The sequence below is a fragment of the Alligator sinensis genome, unplaced genomic scaffold (genome assembly GCF_000455745.1).
Source record: "Alligator sinensis unplaced genomic scaffold, ASM45574v1 scaffold609_2, whole genome shotgun sequence".
NCBI classification, from domain to species: Eukaryota; Metazoa; Chordata; order Crocodylia; family Alligatoridae; genus Alligator; species Alligator sinensis.
The window spans coordinates 1,052,300-1,070,682 of record NW_005842090.1 but is presented as its reverse complement, the minus strand read 5'-3'; the positions used below and the strand labels follow the sequence as shown (position 1 = coordinate 1,070,682).

Below are 18,383 nucleotides of genomic sequence, written 5' to 3'. Positions count from 1 at the left end.
TGGGGCGGGGCAGGGCAGCCGTTGATGGGTCTGGGAGAGCGGGAGAGGTATGGAGGTTTGTGGCAGATCCCCTCACAAAGCACAAGGCAGTGGGGAGTAGTGGGGATCAGGTCCCCGCCTGGCAGGAGCTGGGGCTGGGGATGGGGCCTGGTGGGGGTCCCCCCGTGGTCCCCTCCCCTTTTCTCCACCCGCCCCCACCCCTTACTTACCGGCATGGAGTCTGGGTCCAGCGCCTGGTGGTGGCAAGGGGGGACTGCCCAAATCTCTCCGAAGCTCTCCGAATCTTTTCTGAATCAAGTTGGAGAGCTCTGAATTGATTCGGACCTTTTTACTGGTCTCCCAATTCGATTCGGGACCTTTTTACTGGTCTCCTGATTTGATTTGGATTTGCAGATTTGACCGCCAAATTGGGCCGAATCTCCTCTGAATTGAATCAGCACCTGAAGCTTCACACAGCCCTAGCAGTTATCCCACTGTAGCTCAGAGAGTAGGTGCTATTGCTGTTCCTCATTGTTAGGTGACAGGGGAGCAAGTAATAGCTTGTTTACCTGTAGTAAACAGCAATCGTGGGATAGACACAGAAGACAACACTTCATCCAGCGTAAATAACACTGGTAGATTTTTACCCTTATTCTTTCATGCTTAGTAATACTCCACTAGACTGGAAAGATTTTCCCCCATTTTACGTTTGTGTTACCTGTCTGATATTTTATTACATAAGTGCAATGCAAATGACATTGAAGCAAATGTTTCATCTGTACAGGGCCTCAGTTACCTGAAACCTGCAGTAACTCTACTGAAGTTAGTAGAGATACTTCAGTCTAGATATACCTTGAGGTGAGAGACAGCATTTCAGGTATGCTAGTTCAGTGATTCTCACCCTTTTTTGTACCAAGACCCATTTGTGAACATCAATGGCCAGTTCCGACCAAGTGCCCCTCCTTCCTGACCTGCTGTCCCCTGCCCCTGGGCCCCAGCCCCCCAGTGTGTGGGGTGGGTAGAGGCGTGTGGTGCAGGGGGGCACCAAGCAGCTCTTTGCAGGCTGGAACTCTGCCAGCCTACAAGGGAAAAGCCTCAGTATCCCACATTTTCCTCCTTTAAAGAAGAATCTATTTTTAAAGTTCCTTGATCCATTTTTAATGTTTGTTTGTGACCCTTTCATATATTCTTGCAACCAACATTTGGGTTGTGACCCACAGGTTGAGAAATGCTGTGCTAGTTAATGCTCTCCCTAGCTGATCACTTGTCATGGTCTTACTCCTGCCTCTTTTCTGTCTCCATCTCTTCTGGAACTGTAACTGTTGAGCACTATAAGATTAATTTTGGGGTTCTTTGCACTTAAGCATTTCTCTACTTTCCCCTCTTATTCAAGTTGTCGCTGTCTTTAAACCTAGTTACCATATCTATGTGGACAGTTCTTTCTTCTACATATTATTGTAAAACTTTTAGTGGCTTTTCTCTGACCATACACTTCTGTCTGCAACATATAAATCTAAGAGTATGTCTACAATGTCCTCTCTGATGCAGAGCTCAGCTAGACAACTCTTGGTTCCCAAGTTAGCTCATTTCAACATATCTCTGCTCTAGACTTGGTTTTTCTACATCTCCCATCTGCAAATCTGTTTTCAACTATGCAAAATTTGACCACATTACTAATGGACTTCTCAACTGATTCTTGCACTTCCTTTCTCTTATGGTTTCCTGATCCATATGAGGTCTCCAGATTCAGGCATATACAGGATCTTTAACCTCAAACAACATTCTTGGCTTCCATTCTTTTTAAGATCAAATTCATTTTTTCTTTTTTTTTCATGTTGTATGTTTTTGTTTCATTTTGTTTTGGTTTTTTTCATGTTGCTGTTTTATTAATTTTCTGTTTGTTATATATACATTTCTCAGTTAAGTGTCTTTTTATGATTATTCTGGATCAAAACCTCACAGCCTATATACACAAAATCTGAGAATGCAGGTGGTGTACCTGACTGGCTTTTTGCACATCTGTAGATTAATGCATAGACTAGAACAGTAGAGGCCAACCTTTTTGGCAGGCAAGCTATAAATTAGCCCCACACCATCCCCAAGTGCCACTCTGATCCACTTCCCCTACCCCATCTACTGCTCTGCTTTCTGCTTCCTTCCTCATGCTTCCTGCTTGATCTGCTGCTTTGATTTTTGCTCCCCACCCTATCTACCACTGTGCTCCCGGCTCCTTTGATCTGTCAAATACCACACACAGGAGGCTTCCTGTGCCACTTGTGTGTGGCACCCATGACACAGGTTGTCCCCCTTGGAATAGAATATGTTTTCTGGTCTACAGTCATAGAATTTTCCATTGGAGAGGTTAACACATTTCTATGGTTTCTACCCCTCAACCATCCTGGTTTCATTCCATAGCATATTCAGCATAGGCTGTTTAGCTCTTAGAATAGGTGGGCAGTATAGTCGAAGCACATTCATTTTTATCATTTCATCTAACCAAACTGATGTAATGGTAAATTATATCATCTTTGAACATCATGATATCAGGCACTGAAAAGGAGCTGCCATTTTAGTATTATATTTTAGTTAAATTGGGCAAGATTTCTTCCTTGAGATATCTGAATCTATCAGAGGATGAGTGGAATGGAAAATTAATCAGTGTTGTACAGCATAGGTGCTTAAGGATGTCCCCTCAGACTTGGCTGTATTTAGACAAAAGCATAGAAAGTGTTGCAGGCTTCTAAGAAAGATCTCTTTAAGACTCTGAATGGATAGCAGTGTTTTGTGGAGATAAAGCAGGATGTGATCGACAAAAAGAGCAATGTTCTTTATTCTGTGTTGTGATTCCCTATAACTCTGGAGAGTCTCTGTAGCAAACTCAGGCAGTTCAATGAAGAGAGCATATAGAAGAAGTGACAGAGGACACACCTGCTTCGTGCCCTCTTACAGAGACTCTGATTGGGAGCCACTCAATAAAGAATACACACGGAGAATTGTGAAGCCGTTTGATGGATGCCATAAACTAATGCAGAAATTACATTTCTTCACTACAAAAAACAGTCTTGTAGAAATGATCAAATGTCTTCTCTGCATCTAATGCTAAAACAAGGGCCCTTTTGTTAGCTTGTTTAATGTGGTCAATGATGGTTAGTGTTTACTAAATATTATGATTTGTGTCTAATCCTGGCTTATAGCCAGATCAGTTGGTCTGAATTAGTAATGGTAGGGTAAGTAATTGTGGTGGTAGGACTTTTGCCAATAATATTTAGTAGATTACTTCATGAAATTAACAGATAGGAAAAATCTTTGAGATTTTTACCTTTTACTTCTCCCCAGAAGCAGTGTTAGGCTTCCAACCAAGAACATGGTAAGACTCTGATAAACAGATTGATGGAACAACTAAAATATCTGAAAAGATTTCTAGAACATTTTACTAAAGTGTCCGTCTTTGGAGTTGCCATTTGAGAAGTCTCTTACACCATTCTCAAATTCCCTTATTGCTCTCACTGCTTCAGATGGTACTGTATACTCTTTAGTAAGTGCAGTATTTTTTTAGACTCTTCATAAAACAAAGTCTTTGCTTTTTTCATATGAATATGTGATGCTAAACAACAGCTTTCTTTTAGAACTTAAAATGTGTCTGTTGTTGCTTTTTTATCAGTTGTTTCATTTTCTTCCTTCACAATTGTGGATGGAATGGATGGAACATTAGTGAGATGGCATATTTTTCAAAGCATACAGCTGTCTTTATTTTCAAATTCAAAAAATTGTTGTTGGGAATGTGAAAGAGCTGCTTATGCATGTGCTAGATGTGATAATGTCAAGTTGTATCTTCATTTGAGATTTTGTTTCTTAGAAAATACCAATGCTTAGCTGCTACTGAAAGCAAGATAGCTTCTTTTCCATGGCTGACTGCTTTGCTAAAAGGGCTTTGTTATATGGGTAAAGGTCATTCCCCTGGGATTTTAAATACCTACCAAAAAGAAACCTTCCTAAGAGACTGATGTAAACTGACACCTGAAAATACTGCCATACTACTGTGCAGAGCTATGCTAATTTACATCAGCTGGATCTACCCCTTTGTGTTCACTGGTGTTCCCAGTCCTTGAGGGCATCTTTGTATGTGCTCCGGGGTGGGGGAGGGGCATTTTAATTAGAATGGCTCTCAGGAGTTCCTGTAATTAAAATGCCTGCAGCGTCTTGTGTATTCAGCATCCTGTGCTTCAAAATGGCAGCAGGGGTGCTTTAACTGAAGCTCATTTGACAAGCTTTAGTTAAAGCACCTCTGCCACCATATTGAAACATGGGGACACTGAATACATATAACACCAAGGCTGCTGGAGTGTTCTCGAGTCTGCTCCAATGTGTTCTAATTAGAACACATCACAGCACACATCAGGCACATGTGTAAGTGCCCTGACTGGACTTTTAGCGAGGCATATTCTGCCTCACAATCTATGATGATGATTATATTTTTCTTATCAGTTAAATATTTGGGGGCTAGTTCAGCGCCAGCAAAAATTATATCTTTTAGATGAGGAATTAGGAGCTACAGAATTGGTAATCAGGTCTTCATCACTGGGGTTTAGCAGCCTGTAGACACTGATTACTGCCTGTTCCATTAAGATAAAATTGAAAATGTTAGATTAAAAAAAAAATCTGGAATCTGTGAAGAGATTTAGGTATTCTGTTTTCAGGCCCCCCCCTAAGAACTTCTCTAAAAGATAATTTACTCTTTCTAATTATTGAAAATAAAACATTCTGAGAGAAGACAGAGAGATTTGTCAGGAGGGAGAAGGCTGGCTTAACAGTTGATGAAAAAACATTTTAGTTCAAAGGGATCCCATTATGACATAGACTTGATATAGACTCTTGTGCCATGCCCTTCCTATGGATAGTGGAAGAGAGATGGCTGGAACATCCCCATTTTGATGAGGGGCCCCGGCACCTGGAGTAAATAGAAGTGTCCTTTGAGCAGCTCTTTTGTATGATAAAGAACTGTCCCAACACAGCTGTTCCCAGGATACAGGGAATACAGTGGTAGTTTTGCAGCATCCACTTCTGAGATGCACTGTGTGCTCGTTGGCCACTTTTGAAGCTGTGGTCCATACATTAAGTTGTATGCTGCAGAGCAAGTGATGATATCCTTTTTACATATAGTAAATGAGTATCCCCAAGGGTACCTTTGTGTGTATTCACTAAGGCAGATACTCAGCCTACATTTCCATAGCTCTGCTAAAGTCTATGACTGAGTATCAGATCACCTATGTTCAAAGATGTTTAAATGCTTGCACTAGATTTTGGCATTTTTTCCCATAGGACTGGCAAAAGGCACATTGCAGAGACAAAGGCAACATCCTCATCAAATTCCAAACCCCTGCTCCATAGCTTCTCACAATAATGCATACATGAGATTTTTAACCATGGGCAAATAAATGCCATTTCCCTTAGTCTTTTTCTCAGATGTAGCTGTATCATTTTAGTGGAAACTTTAAAAATAACTCAGTCTGAAGCAGTCAGTGGCATAGAAAATTAAAGCTTGAATGGTTAACATTTGGCAAAGTATTAAAGCAACTGGGAAGTGTCAGTGTAACTATCAGCATCACTATCATTTGCCTATAATATCCTGCTGAGGGTTATATGTGGAGACTGCTTATAAAATAATTACAGTTAAAAATAGAAAAAGTTGCAGTCTTTAAGTTATCACATAAGCAATATAGCTAATTTTGCTGGAATATTATCTTACATTGGTTCTTGGCTTTTTGACAATTGTAAAATAAGTAGCAAGCCTGGAATAAATTAAAATAAGATACTTAAGCACATGCATAACTTTAAGCAGCTGAATAATTTAATTAAAGTCAATGGGACTGCTCAAGTGCTTAAAATTATGCATGTGTTTAAGTATCTTGCTGAATTGAGGACATTTTTAGGAGACATTGCTTTTCAAATGCAATGACATTTGCTTATTGTGTTTAATATTAAATACAATTAACCATGGTAAAATATGAATTATACTGCTTAAACTTTGTAATTAGGTGTGTTAGTCTTTAATTAGTAAGCTTAAGCTCCATTGTTTAGTGAGAAAAAAACCTAACTTTATCTGTTTTTATTTACAACCTTAAATCTAGTGCAAAGATCTTGGACTATCAAGGCCATAAATGTAGAAAAGGGTATTGATAATACTCAGAAGAAGGTTATTTACTTGAATGGAATATAGGCAGTATTTTGTAAAGACCTATTAAATAGTCTGCAGATTATATGCACAGTGTAGAGTGCTCTTAATCAAGATCCTCAACATTTAGGTGTTCATAAAATTATTTCAGGAAATATTCCATATTAATTAATATAATCACTGAATCTAGGCACATACTATATAGGAAAATGAATTATTCAAATATCTTTAATTTAACAGAGTATTGACATTTTAATTATATAGTGGCATTAATTTAACACAAAAAGCTGCCTTAAGATTCTTTTGCAATTAAGATGTTCTGCTCCTAAATTTCTATAAAGTTCAGAGCCTTTATTAGGGTTTTTAAAATTAAAGGGACAAGCTCCTTTTTTACTGACTAGTCCTCAACCCAAGTAACCTGGAACCAGAAGAGATGTCACCAAACTGGTATAAATGACACTTATAGTCACATTCAAAGTGTCCTTTGGCTGTTTTTATATAAAGGTAGAGGTAGTTAGGCAGAAGGCAGGGTAGAGATGCACCTTATAGACTAACTAAGATATATACAGAGCGCGTGACTTTGAGTTCTCTTCATTAAATACTGTGAAAGGACAGATAGCCAGGTGGGTCACAAGCCAGCCAGTACACTTTACATCAGCCTTCAGTCTAGTTCAGTGACTCTCAACCAGGGTGCTGCAGCACCCTGGGGTGCCTTGAGATCTTTTCAAGGGTGCTGTGGGTTGCTACACAATATCAGCACTGTTAGGTTTACAAACATGATTCACAATATAAACCCAGAGATTTAAAAATAGAATTCATAGTGTTAAAGACAATCTGAGCTGTTGAGGTGTTTCTGAATTATTTGCAATAGAAGAATTGCTCTCCTATTTTTTGTAGTAAGAAAATGAGTGAAAAGTAAGAGCTGGTATGCTGCAAGGGGTGTCTTGAGCCAAATGGGGGGTACCTTGAGTCTAAAAAGACCGAGTACCACTGGCATAGTTGGAAGGATGCCAGGATTAGTGGAGAACAGGTCGCAGAATGAAAGAGTAAAAAAAAATGTGTGCTCTACTTGCCCTATTGGGTAATGAATGAACAGAGCTGAGAATCTAGGCCATCAGGTGATGCATGTGCTGCCCTGATCACAGAGTAGTTTCTTTGATGTATAGGACATAGTCTTTTTTACTGAAGAAGTGGAGAAAAGTCCAGGGACATTGACAGTTTTTCCCTGTTTGATGACTAAGACCTCTATTTCTTGCTCACGGCAGCCTATAAAATGGACTGCCTACCTTTAAACCTGTGTAGATGGATAATTACATAGGTCAGGGATGAAGACCATCTCCTGCAGCCATATCTGACATTTGACGAGCTCTATTTTTAACTTATTCTGTTTGTACTTGTAGATCCTGTAGTTCAGGGATCCAATCAGAGAAAAAGCTTTTTGGATTAGGGAGCCTGGGGAGGCCCTGGAGTCGCAGGTTGAGCAGACAGCTTCTATTGTAAATATTTCCACCTTTCTCCTTGGAGCAATTGACAGGTCTCTGTAGCTGTCTGAGCGGATCCAAATGCTGCTACTCATGGTTCCACTGTTATTTTTTAACTGAAATCTGGCTTTCCTTTCAGTTAAGTGGCCTAAAGAAAGTCATAAAGCTGTTTTTGATTTCTGAAAATGTAAAGTCAAGTACTGTGATCAAGTATAAAGTAATTACTTGTGTGATCTGGCTGGACAGTAAGTGCATTTGATTTGCTTGCTGATCTTTATACCTGTCTTCTCAAAATGTGAGTTTTACTATCATTCTTAAAACTCCGAAAGTAGCCCACATCTCTTTAGAAAGCTTTGTGGTTAAATCCACCGGGGAGACCATAATTACTTCTTGCAATAAGGATCTAACTGAGATTCAGTTCAGGAGCCCATGGAAATGGAACTACTGTTCTGCAGTACATAAGTTCTTCCTCCTGTTTTACAGTATGTTCATCTTGCTCATGAATTGTGCTACTTTTTTGCCTCCCTTGTATTAGCTCCTTCTTTGTTTTTCAATCTTCTGTTATATGCAATCTTAAGGAAGTTTCAGGGCCAAAACATCTTAAGAAAATCTATTGTCTGGAACAGCTTTCCTTCATCTCTCGATTGTATCAGCTTCCTATTTCATTTTCATTCTATTCCTCATTAATTATTATTTAGCTTTCTCTGAAGTTGTGAGGGAAATGTGATTGGAGATAATACGGTATTATATGGCCCTGGAAACAGGCATTCCCTATCCATAAATCTGAGACAGGCAATATCAGTAGAGCTTCTTCACACTGTTCTGCCATTGTGTGCCTCAATCCAAGTGAAGGGACCACTTTTAGAGGTGAGAAAATCATTCGGCTTCCAACTCCATTACATTTTTAACATTTTTGGTACATCTGCCAGTTTTTAGGGTGTCTTTTGTGATACAGATCCCCATCTATAGGAAATGGGCTGTCACTATTGACTTGATATGGAATTGCATTTGGGTCCTAGAGTTGAAAAACACAGTATCCCATTGCTAAGTGTCTTTGTTACCCCAACCCCTAGACAATCCACCTATCTGAAGTATTCCAGCCACGTAGTTAATGGCTTTAAAAGAAAATTTCTTAGGGTTCTGATTAAGAAGCTACTGTATATGACAAACATGAATAATATTCCCTTTATAAACATGGATGTTTACAACAATCTGATGCTAATTCACCTAAAAATGTTTTAAGAAAAAAATCTATATGGCTTTCTTTAGACTAGATTAATCTAAATAACCTTTGTTTATACCCAAATGGGAAAAATAATTAAATGTAATACAGATTTAATAATAGGTTTGATCTAGACAAGGATATAGAAACAAGTTTAAATAGACTCAATCTTGCAACCTCTCATCTCATATAACTGAAATTGCAGTATGAAGCACTGCTTGGTTTCATACTTCAAACTTTAGTTACATGCTACAGAAAAAGTGTGAAATATAGAAAGGTCTGATTCTTCCTTTCCTATTTTTACACTGATATTTAACTGGCTTCACATTAATGTATTTAGGCCATTACGGTAATGAAATGAAGTATCAGCCCTCAGACTCTATTTTCACTGCTTTTCCAGTATCTACCTGGGATCTGTGTTCAGCAGCTAGAAAATATTATGAAACCATAAAGAGGCTGACATACTACTTCATATCATGCAGACAATTATTTAGTTTTGATATGGGATACTAAATATAGGTGATATGGGATACTAAAAGTAAGTGTAATCATACAGCTTACTCCAAGTATATACATCTAGAATACAAGTCTCTTCCCTGTCCCATAGATAAAATTGATGGTGCAGCTACTTCTTTGTTATGCCTGAAACAGTGCCTGACAAGAACCTGGCTGGCTGTGAGATCACCATAACTGGGACCATTATCAAAATCAAAATATTTGGTTGACCTTGGAAATTACAAAAAATAATAGTAATAACAATAATAATTCAAAGTATACTCTTTGCAAATTCTATGCCCCACAGAATTCACTTCTGAGTTATTGCAAAATGTCAGTAGGATAATAATGAATTTTCTCTATCACCTCTTACGTCAACATGCTTGGAATCCTTCTGGTCCTTGAATATATCAGCATATAATATAATGTCATGCAAAAATATACACTGAAAATTTAAAACATACTCTTCAGGCCAAATCTAGTTCTAAGCTTGAAGGTACAAGCCCCATTAAGTTCAGCTTATGCAAAATAAAGCTAGACCTTCATCTTTACCAGGGAGCATTTTTGTGTTCATTTCAGTTCCTTGTGTACATTACCTTGATAAATACAAATTTAAAACAGTTGGATTATTAGCTTCTCTATTGTGATAATTCTTGAAATGTCATATAAAGTGAAACAGTGTCTGACAAGTTATAAAATTCCTGAAATGTCATATAAAGCTGGCTCTTTGGAGCAGAATCTTCCTTATATTTTGTGCACTCTCCAGTACTGTGCACGCTGTCAAAGTCATTCAAATAATTAATTACACCACCTTTTTCTGGCAATAGGAAATATTTTGAGGTGCATCTTTCAAATGTATAATCTTTTCCTTCCTTGTACTTACTAGATGGCCACTTTGAAGGGCTGGCCCTAGCAATTTCACTGAGTTGAACAAAATAATTCTGTCACTCTGTCTCCCACATTTGCATGTCTAACTGCACTGACCAATCAGAAGCTGTGAATCATTAATAAATTCTGGGATGTCACCAATTGCCCAGTTTGTCCATAGGATGGTACTTCCTAATGGGTACAGAAACTATATAACAGAGCTAGGGCTGCAGGTATTAAGAGAAGCTGAAAAAATGAGATTCCAGCATATACTATTTTCATCATAATGGTCACATAATGTAAAGAAATATACTGACTACTCTTGGCAGTATAGACTGGACACTTGACTTTCAAATCAGATTTCTACCCCTGTTGTGTTATGGCTAATGAACAGCAATTTTACTACAAAAAAAAAAGTGTTGAGATCTGGCATATCTTTTCTTTACATGAGTACTGAGGGGACAAAAAGGCAAATCCTGAATCTGGTAAAAATAACCCTTGGACTTTGATCTTTTGGTAGAGTAAACCAGCTAATCCCTCTCAACTGAATGGAACAGAATTAAAAAACATGGTAAAACCAAGAAAGTGGAAGTCACGGCTGCATCTAATTTATCACTGTTATGATTAAAAGGCAGGCTCCAGACATAAGGGACTAAGAGAAAAAAAGAGCAGTTGGCTGGTTTTGTGAATCTAGGACTTGAAAGATATCAGGCATTTCTAAAGAAAGGCAGTAAGGACAGGAGACAGTAGATGAGGGCCAGCAGGGTAATGAAGGGCAAGAGCAGTTACTCCAGAAGAAAATTACTTCATTTTCTTCATTTACATTCTCTAGTAGCCTTACATGTCTAGTTCACATTTTGTTAGTAGGACTATACATAGACACAGCACTACAATACTATTCAAAGTGTACAGGGTAAAGCCTTGGAACATTCCACATAAGAAGCTTGGTTTTATTATTATTTGAGGGAGGGAGACTAAGTACAATGGCAGCAGAAGGGAAGGTTAGGCTTGCAAAGTGAGGTTTATTGTTCTGACAGAGGTGAGAAACACACAGAATTAAATTAAGACTGAAAACACAGCAAGAAAGAGAAAACAAAAACAAAAGCTAAACATACTCTGGAAATGCATTCTATTTGAAAGATGGGGGGGAGAAAAATACGGTGGAGTTTTCCAATCAGAATTGATTTTTCACTCTGCAGTAGCAAGGAGAGATTATTTAAAGGCCAAAATGAAAAAGCCAGTGGGATGGCAACACATAGGTCCTATTCTATGGTTTGCAATACACATTTTCATCTTGGCAAGAAACATGAGGTAGCTCAGAAACAATTCCAGAGTATATTTAGCTACTAAAGCTGCGGCACACAAATGTCACATTCCCATGAGTCAAACCTTTTAAAGAACCCCCTCTTTACACCCCCATAGATATTCCCCAAGATGCCTGCGCTGAATTAAAAGCTGAACATATGGATGGATGTGACATCATCAAAGCACCAGTGTCACAGAAAATAAAGTAGCAAGTGGATTCTGTACAATTAGTACAATTAGCGCAAAGTCATTTGTGAGTGCAGGAAAAGAAAGAAAACACTTTCCAAAGGAATAAACACAACCACTGAAGAACACTACAAAGCACTTTGCAAAACAAAAAGGGAATGTTAAAAAAAGAAAAAAAAATTATTTGTGAACGTGTGAAAGGAAAAGAAATCCACAGCAAAAGCGAAAACAAAATCTTTATAAAAGAACAGTAAGCGTAAAATTGTCGGGTTTAATTTTGCATAACAACTCGTTCCTTTGCCCTTTTACAATATTGAAGCAAGAGTAATTTTGGAACCAATGGGCTCTGACTGGGCAAGGCAAGGAGTAACAGCACACAAGTACACGATCATGATAAACACCCATGCGGTCACCTCTGCCGCCATTGTTATTATTGTGTGTAGCCTGCTTCCAGCTTTGTCAATATTCATAATTAGACCCCAAAGAATGCATGATATTTAAATGACCCTGTCAAGTGCTAATACGACTCTTTGGTAACCATCACTCCCTAGGGAGGTAACTGTTCAGTGCAAGCTACCTCATCAGTCAGTGAACCGAAGCAAAAATGATTAGAACCCAAGAGCAATACATTTATTAATATTTTCACTGTGTGCTGTTCTGGCACACCAGATGCTTTTAAGAAGTAGCCTTCCGTCCATTAAGAAGTTGTTCTGTGTGGAACCACACATAGCAAATAATGTCATTAGCATTCATATACACTTCTGCATTCCTCTCTGGCACATTAAGGGACAGATCCTCTGCTACTGGTGTAATCTGGCATAGCTCTATTGACATCTGTGGACCCACGCAACTGTATACCAGGAAAAAAGCTGACCTCAAGGCTGTATCCCCAATACAGATACAGACCAGGCCTTCTTAAACACAAACCCTTCTTTGTCTCTCTTTCTGAGTGGGTGGGAGAAAGTCAGAACTTCCTTTTGGGGACTGTAGGGGAGAGAAGACATGAGCACTTCCTGAGACACCTTGCCTTTATCTCAAGAATGCTGTATGTGACCAAGAGGTGAACTGAAAAAAATTACTGCTTTTCTGCCAGTAGCAACATCCCAGATATATTGACCAGACAAAACAGGAGTTGCAGGTGTTACCATTTCAGATTGTATGATGAGTTACTCTGTTTTACTTTCTATGTGGTGAGCAGAAAAGCGTTTCTCCCAATGTTACTGTAGCAGAGCTAAAGACTAAGGCAGGGGTGGCCAAAGTCTGGCCCACGGGCCAGACAGGGCCAACAGCAGACTCTATTTCCCAGCAGCTCCTGCTGCGGGAGGTCCTTCTGGCTGCCACCGCCCGATCTAACCCCGCTGCCCAGGCATTCCAGACTGTCCTCCCTGAATTCACGGGTGAGACCTGTGCGAGCAGGGCACACGGCCTGGTGGCTGGGATGGGGCCGTGGTTGGGAGTGAGACGGGCAGGTGGGGCAAAGGACACCCCAGGATCTTGGGAAGGATGGGGCAGAACTGCAATCTGCTGCCAGCACACTGCTATGATGAGCATCGGTTTCTTGGTCAGGGGTGCATAGGGAGCAGATTGTGGCTCTGCTGCAGCCCCATGCTGTCACTGCCCCAAGATCCCAGCTCTGCAGCAGCCCCCTGCCCAGCCGTGTGGTCTGCCCATGCAGTTCCTGTCCAGCCAGTCTCCAGGGAAATGAGCTGGGGGGGCCACCTGGACAGAGGCTGCTGGGAAATGGAGTCCAGCTGCTGGCCAGAGCTGCCATTTTACTTACCCCTGGACTAAGGGCTATATTCAAGGAATGACTTAGACAGCCAAAGTGCAATTCATAAGCCAAAGTCCAAAGGTGTGATCCTCAAATTCCTTGCTCAGTTGCTCTCAAATCCTGGAGGTGCCTAAACTCCACGGGCATTTCAGTTTTTTTTACTTTAAGTTGTCCAGGCATCTTAAGTTCTGCTTCTGCATGAGACCAGAAGTGTCTCATTCTGAGCACCTGGGTACATAGCTCATGCATAAGACTGATCAGACTTTGTGAAAACCTGTGCATGGGGGCCTATACTGTCCTCATATACAGTATATAGGTCTGGGAGTGGGGTAGAGGCGAGTGGTCCAAGTCACAGCTGTGGATTCCATGAGGCAAAAGTGCACTTAAAGTTTAGGCCCTGCAATGTTGAGCATTATAATCCTTAAGCCATTTTGTCAATCTATCCTGGGGTAGGCAACCCCTAGCACAGGTGCCAGAGTGTGGCATATGAAGGCATTTTACTTGGCACGTGTGCCTTGGGCAGGTGGTGGGAAAGGGGCCATGGATGCACTGCTACAACAAGGATCAGGCCCTTTGCATCTCGTTCACCTTCCGTCCCTGGCATGCCAACAACTTACAAGTCAAGGTTGTGGGTGTTTCTGGCATCTTGCCCAAAACACTGCCAGCCCCTGATCTATCCCATAGGTGCTTTTGAGAATCCCACTAAAAACCTACTTGCATCTTAAAAAAATTAACAACCCTCTTCACAGCCCAACCCCCAAAACGTGTTTAAAAGCTTAAATCTCATTGGCCACATCTACATGAGATGTGACTGCACAGTTGTTACTGTACAGTCAGTACTAAATGACTGTGCGGTAACCCAAGTTACTGCGCGGTAGTGCCAACAAATGGCTTTTTTGTGAAGTTACTGCACAGTAACCTGAGACTGCTGTGCAGTAGCATCGTGTCATGCTTTCTGCCATGCAACACTACTGCACAGTAGTCTTGGGTTACCGTGCAGTCAGCATCTCATTTAGATGAGGCCATTGAGAACAGAAAATGTTGGCTGCTTAAGTACCTTTAAGGATATGAGCCTATATGCCCATCTGCATGTGATTAGGCTAAATTAATCAAGGCTTGCTGAGTATTTAGATGGAAAGCAATACAGAAATGCATCGTTAATAATAATATAAAGCAGTGAATCATCTTTCATCAAAGATGATGATGAAACTCAAGCTTAAACAGTTAAATCTCCACCTCCTCAACTCACATCTACATACTCGCTGTAAATTCACATACATTTATTTGTGTTGTGTGGTTTCCTTAGTAAATAGCTAGGGCTAAGTCTAAAATTGCTTATTTTGCTTCTGACTTTGCGATAAGCTTTTAATTACAGAGCAGGAATTTTATTACATGTTGCCCTGAGCCAGCTGGAAGCAGTTACACTGTAGTCACCCCCCCTCCCTTTCCATCATAGGAAGTCATTTCCAAGGCCTTACCCTTCTTGTCTTGGTGATTATGAGATGACACTGCCACATGATCTGTATTTTCAGATGAGCCAACCGGATCCTTCCAATCCAGCATCCTAGTATCATAACCCTCTTGAGCCGGAGAGTCAGAAGTGGTGGTGCTTGGAAGTAGTGAACTGGAGTGTCCTGTTCATGTTATAAATACAGTTAGGAAAGATATGACACATTAGTCACTGGCCTGGCTATCTTACACTCAGGTGCACAAGCACTGCTTTCCCTGAATGATGGATAGACTTCTCTGAGGCTGCACAATGTTTTAAAAGCTGTTTGAAGCCATTGCCCATAGGAAATGCAGAACTTGAACCTGTTGGGTCAGTAAAAGGACCCACTTTCAGAAGAGTCAAAGAATGTTTACGGGTCTCTGAAACACTGGCTTTGCTTATATTCAAAGCTGTAGTGGTTTGGATTTAACATGACTGAGTTAAACTGATGCAGCCAGGTATGAGCACTCTTCATTCATTTCCAATTCATTTTCAAGTCCGTTGGCCTTGATTCAGTACGACAGTGACTTAAAACTATCTGATTACAAGCCGAATTTCCAGCAAATTAAGTGTCCACACTCCATTGCACGGGTTTAGCTGATTTTCAAGCCAATTTAAAGTTAAAATAGTGCAACTTTTAATATAGATAAATCTTGAGAATGATATATTAACCACACGCTGAACAGATCAGCTGATTGATTCTTGCCTCAGGTTCCCGATGGAATGACAGACTGTCCAGGACTTGGGTGCTCCCATGGTGACAAAAAGTTTATGAAATGCCATATGCTTTGTTATTTTCTCACACTGTTCTAGTGCTTTGGAGTGGTCTCTGCCCAAATGGGCTTATTAATTGGTCCAAAGGGGACTGTGTAATACAGCTAAAAGGAGAGCAGGCAAGAAACTGAGCATTATTTTCAGCCCCCACTCGCATGATTTTTGTCAGGGACACAGAAGTCACATGACCCCGAGCAGTATCTACTGACTCCTGTGGCTACTTTTATGATATTTGTCTACTGACTCCCTGTGGATGGAGCCCTGACATTTTTTAATCAGCCTGCGCCTTTTCAAGCTTTAATTTGTCTCTGCCCTGAGGGAGAATGTTTTTTTCAGGCTATTTATTTGGAGCCTAGATCCAGTTTTCCATGCAGGCTGCTACACACTACAGAAGCCATAATCTCGACTGCAGGAAAGGTTTATAGTCCTGTTCCATGAAGTTTTATAATGATTCAAAACACTGTTCTTGCTGTTTTTATTAGAAAGGCTGTTGCAAACACCTCTGACATGCTGCAAATTAACAAACAACATGCTCATGGGGCATGGCCAGCCAGGCTAAAAAAATCCCCCAAACAACCAAAAACCAAAACAAAAGATGTACAAACCTAAAATGGGACTTAGGTGAAATTTAGGCAGGTAACTCTGAAGTTGCAGTCCTGAAAACCCGTGCTCAACTGCTGTCTAACCCTGTTAAGATGCACCTAATTCTATAAGTGACTCAGCTCTGTAAGTGACCTCAATGCCTGGCTTATCAGGATCCAGAAGCTAGGCAGTCCTTTGCCTAAGTCCCTGGATGCCTGACATATACCACCAAGTTTGAATGTCCTCACAAAATGCAGGGGAAGCTGCTGCTTTCTTTCAAAATCTGGCTGAAGTAGGTGGAACTCCTTTTTATATAACAGCCTAGTGGTTTGTTAGAGCACCAACCTAGATTCAATTTTCTTTTACTCATGAAAGGATTCACCTCCTAGGAACATTCCCTAACCAGCTATCTTTTAGTTGGTTGGTGGGATAATCCCCTTCTGCTCCTGAAACTGTGGCACTATGCAAAAAAGAGCGGAAGGGAAACTGATTCTGATGGGTGAGACCTTGATTCCAAACAGCGTTCGTAGGCCTGTTCTGTATTTTACATTAAAACACTCATTTGATAAAACAATGCTCTAAGCAGCTGTATCCTGCACATGCTGACTTTAGGTGGCTTCCTGTACTGGCTGTTCTGGATCACATTTTGAGGTGCTTAGGATTTCCTTGCATGCTGTACAGGGAGCAGAGGCATCTGATTCAGGGCCCTAGATTCCAATTTAGGAGCCAGGCAGACAAGGTTCTTTGGGTAAATCTGATCTCTTTTATTAGACCAACTCAAATAGTTGGAAAACTTCTTTGTCATTTGAATTGGTCTAATAAAAGAGATCAGATTTACCCAAAGAACCTTGTCTGCCTGTGTCCTTCGACCAACACGACTACAACCTACACCCCTGTAATTCAGAAGCCAGGGATCTAAATAGCTGTTGATGTATCTAACTGCTAGATGCCTAAATCTGGCTGATCTGGTTTGTAACCACCTCACAAGGTTGAAGTGCAGTGGGAGTCAGCAAAAAAGCAGCAGCTTTCTATTGAATTGCTTTCTATTAAATTCTGCTAAATTCTACTAAATTTAATGGACCCGCACTGAATGTTAATTCATCCGGAGAGAAAGAAAAAATCTCTCTGCTTTTCCCATATACTTTCTAGTAGTTTATATGATTCATCACACAGGGTTACATGCAGTGGCACTTTGGACAACATTTAATCTAGGACATGAAGATAGCCATCTCCTGTATTTAACTGGTACCATTTGCAGGAAAAGCAGGTCAGATCCACAGTGTTTTTACCATGGACCCAGCCTTGAGATTCTACAGTAAATCATTAACATGATTAATTTAGAGCTGTACCCCAGGCTGCAGAATTATGCTGACAAGGGCACTGTATTATTCTTTATCTATCATGACAGGAAGTGTGGTTCCACCAGTTCTCTTTAATACTGCAAATGAGAGGCTGCATTTTGTTTAAAGAGATTTTTTTTGTATTGCTTACATACAATAGAGAAGCCAAGGAGATTATCCACTTCTAAAGACTTCCACAAAGCTACAGAGCAGTGCTGGAAGTATTGGTAACAGTTAAATGGATAGATTCTGATCCAAATGTGCTGTTTGGCCTTCAACTGTGCCAAAGAGGCACCTCTTTCCAAAGGGGCTGGTGCAGCTCCAGCTTGTGAACACATGTGCCTTTCTAAAATAGCAATATGCTGTAGCTCGAAAGCTCTGCCTTCCATACCATTTTATGCCTGTCAGCTCTTGTGCTCATCCCCAAGAAATAACAGAAGCAATGGGACAGAAAACAGGCTAGAAAGTAGAAATTATGAAACTTTCATGCTTTATTTTCCCTCAGGGTAAAACTATCATGCTAGGATTTGTGGGGTTCCAGACTCCAAGTTAATACCCCATTCAACAACTGCAATAATGTGTGCAATATTTGGTGAGCCCTGCAAATAATGCTGCCCTCCACATAAGAAACCAATTAGTCATAGCTTGATAAGGAGTTATAAGCAAGAGAAAGTACTGCCAAGTAGCAGTCATATTTTATACCTGTGTTTGATATGCATT

The 18,383-nt window shown here is 40.3% G+C and overlaps 1 protein-coding gene across 7 annotated transcripts in view; it reads right to left on the bottom strand.

Moving 5' to 3' along the window:
* The window catches only part of SEMA6A (semaphorin 6A), a 151,779-nt gene that overhangs the window by 16,874 nt on the left and 116,522 nt on the right, over positions 1 to 18,383 (bottom strand). For 4 of the 7 annotated variants that reach the window (XM_006023983.3, XM_025204608.1, XM_025204609.1 and 1 more), the window contains one exon: positions 14,957 to 15,112. The exons of the other annotated variants lie outside the window; for them this stretch is intronic. In XM_006023983.3, coding sequence (XP_006024045.1) covers positions 14,957 to 15,112 — 156 coding nt within the window. The remainder of the gene's footprint in view (positions 1 to 14,956; positions 15,113 to 18,383) is intronic. 7 annotated transcript variants of the gene reach the window in all.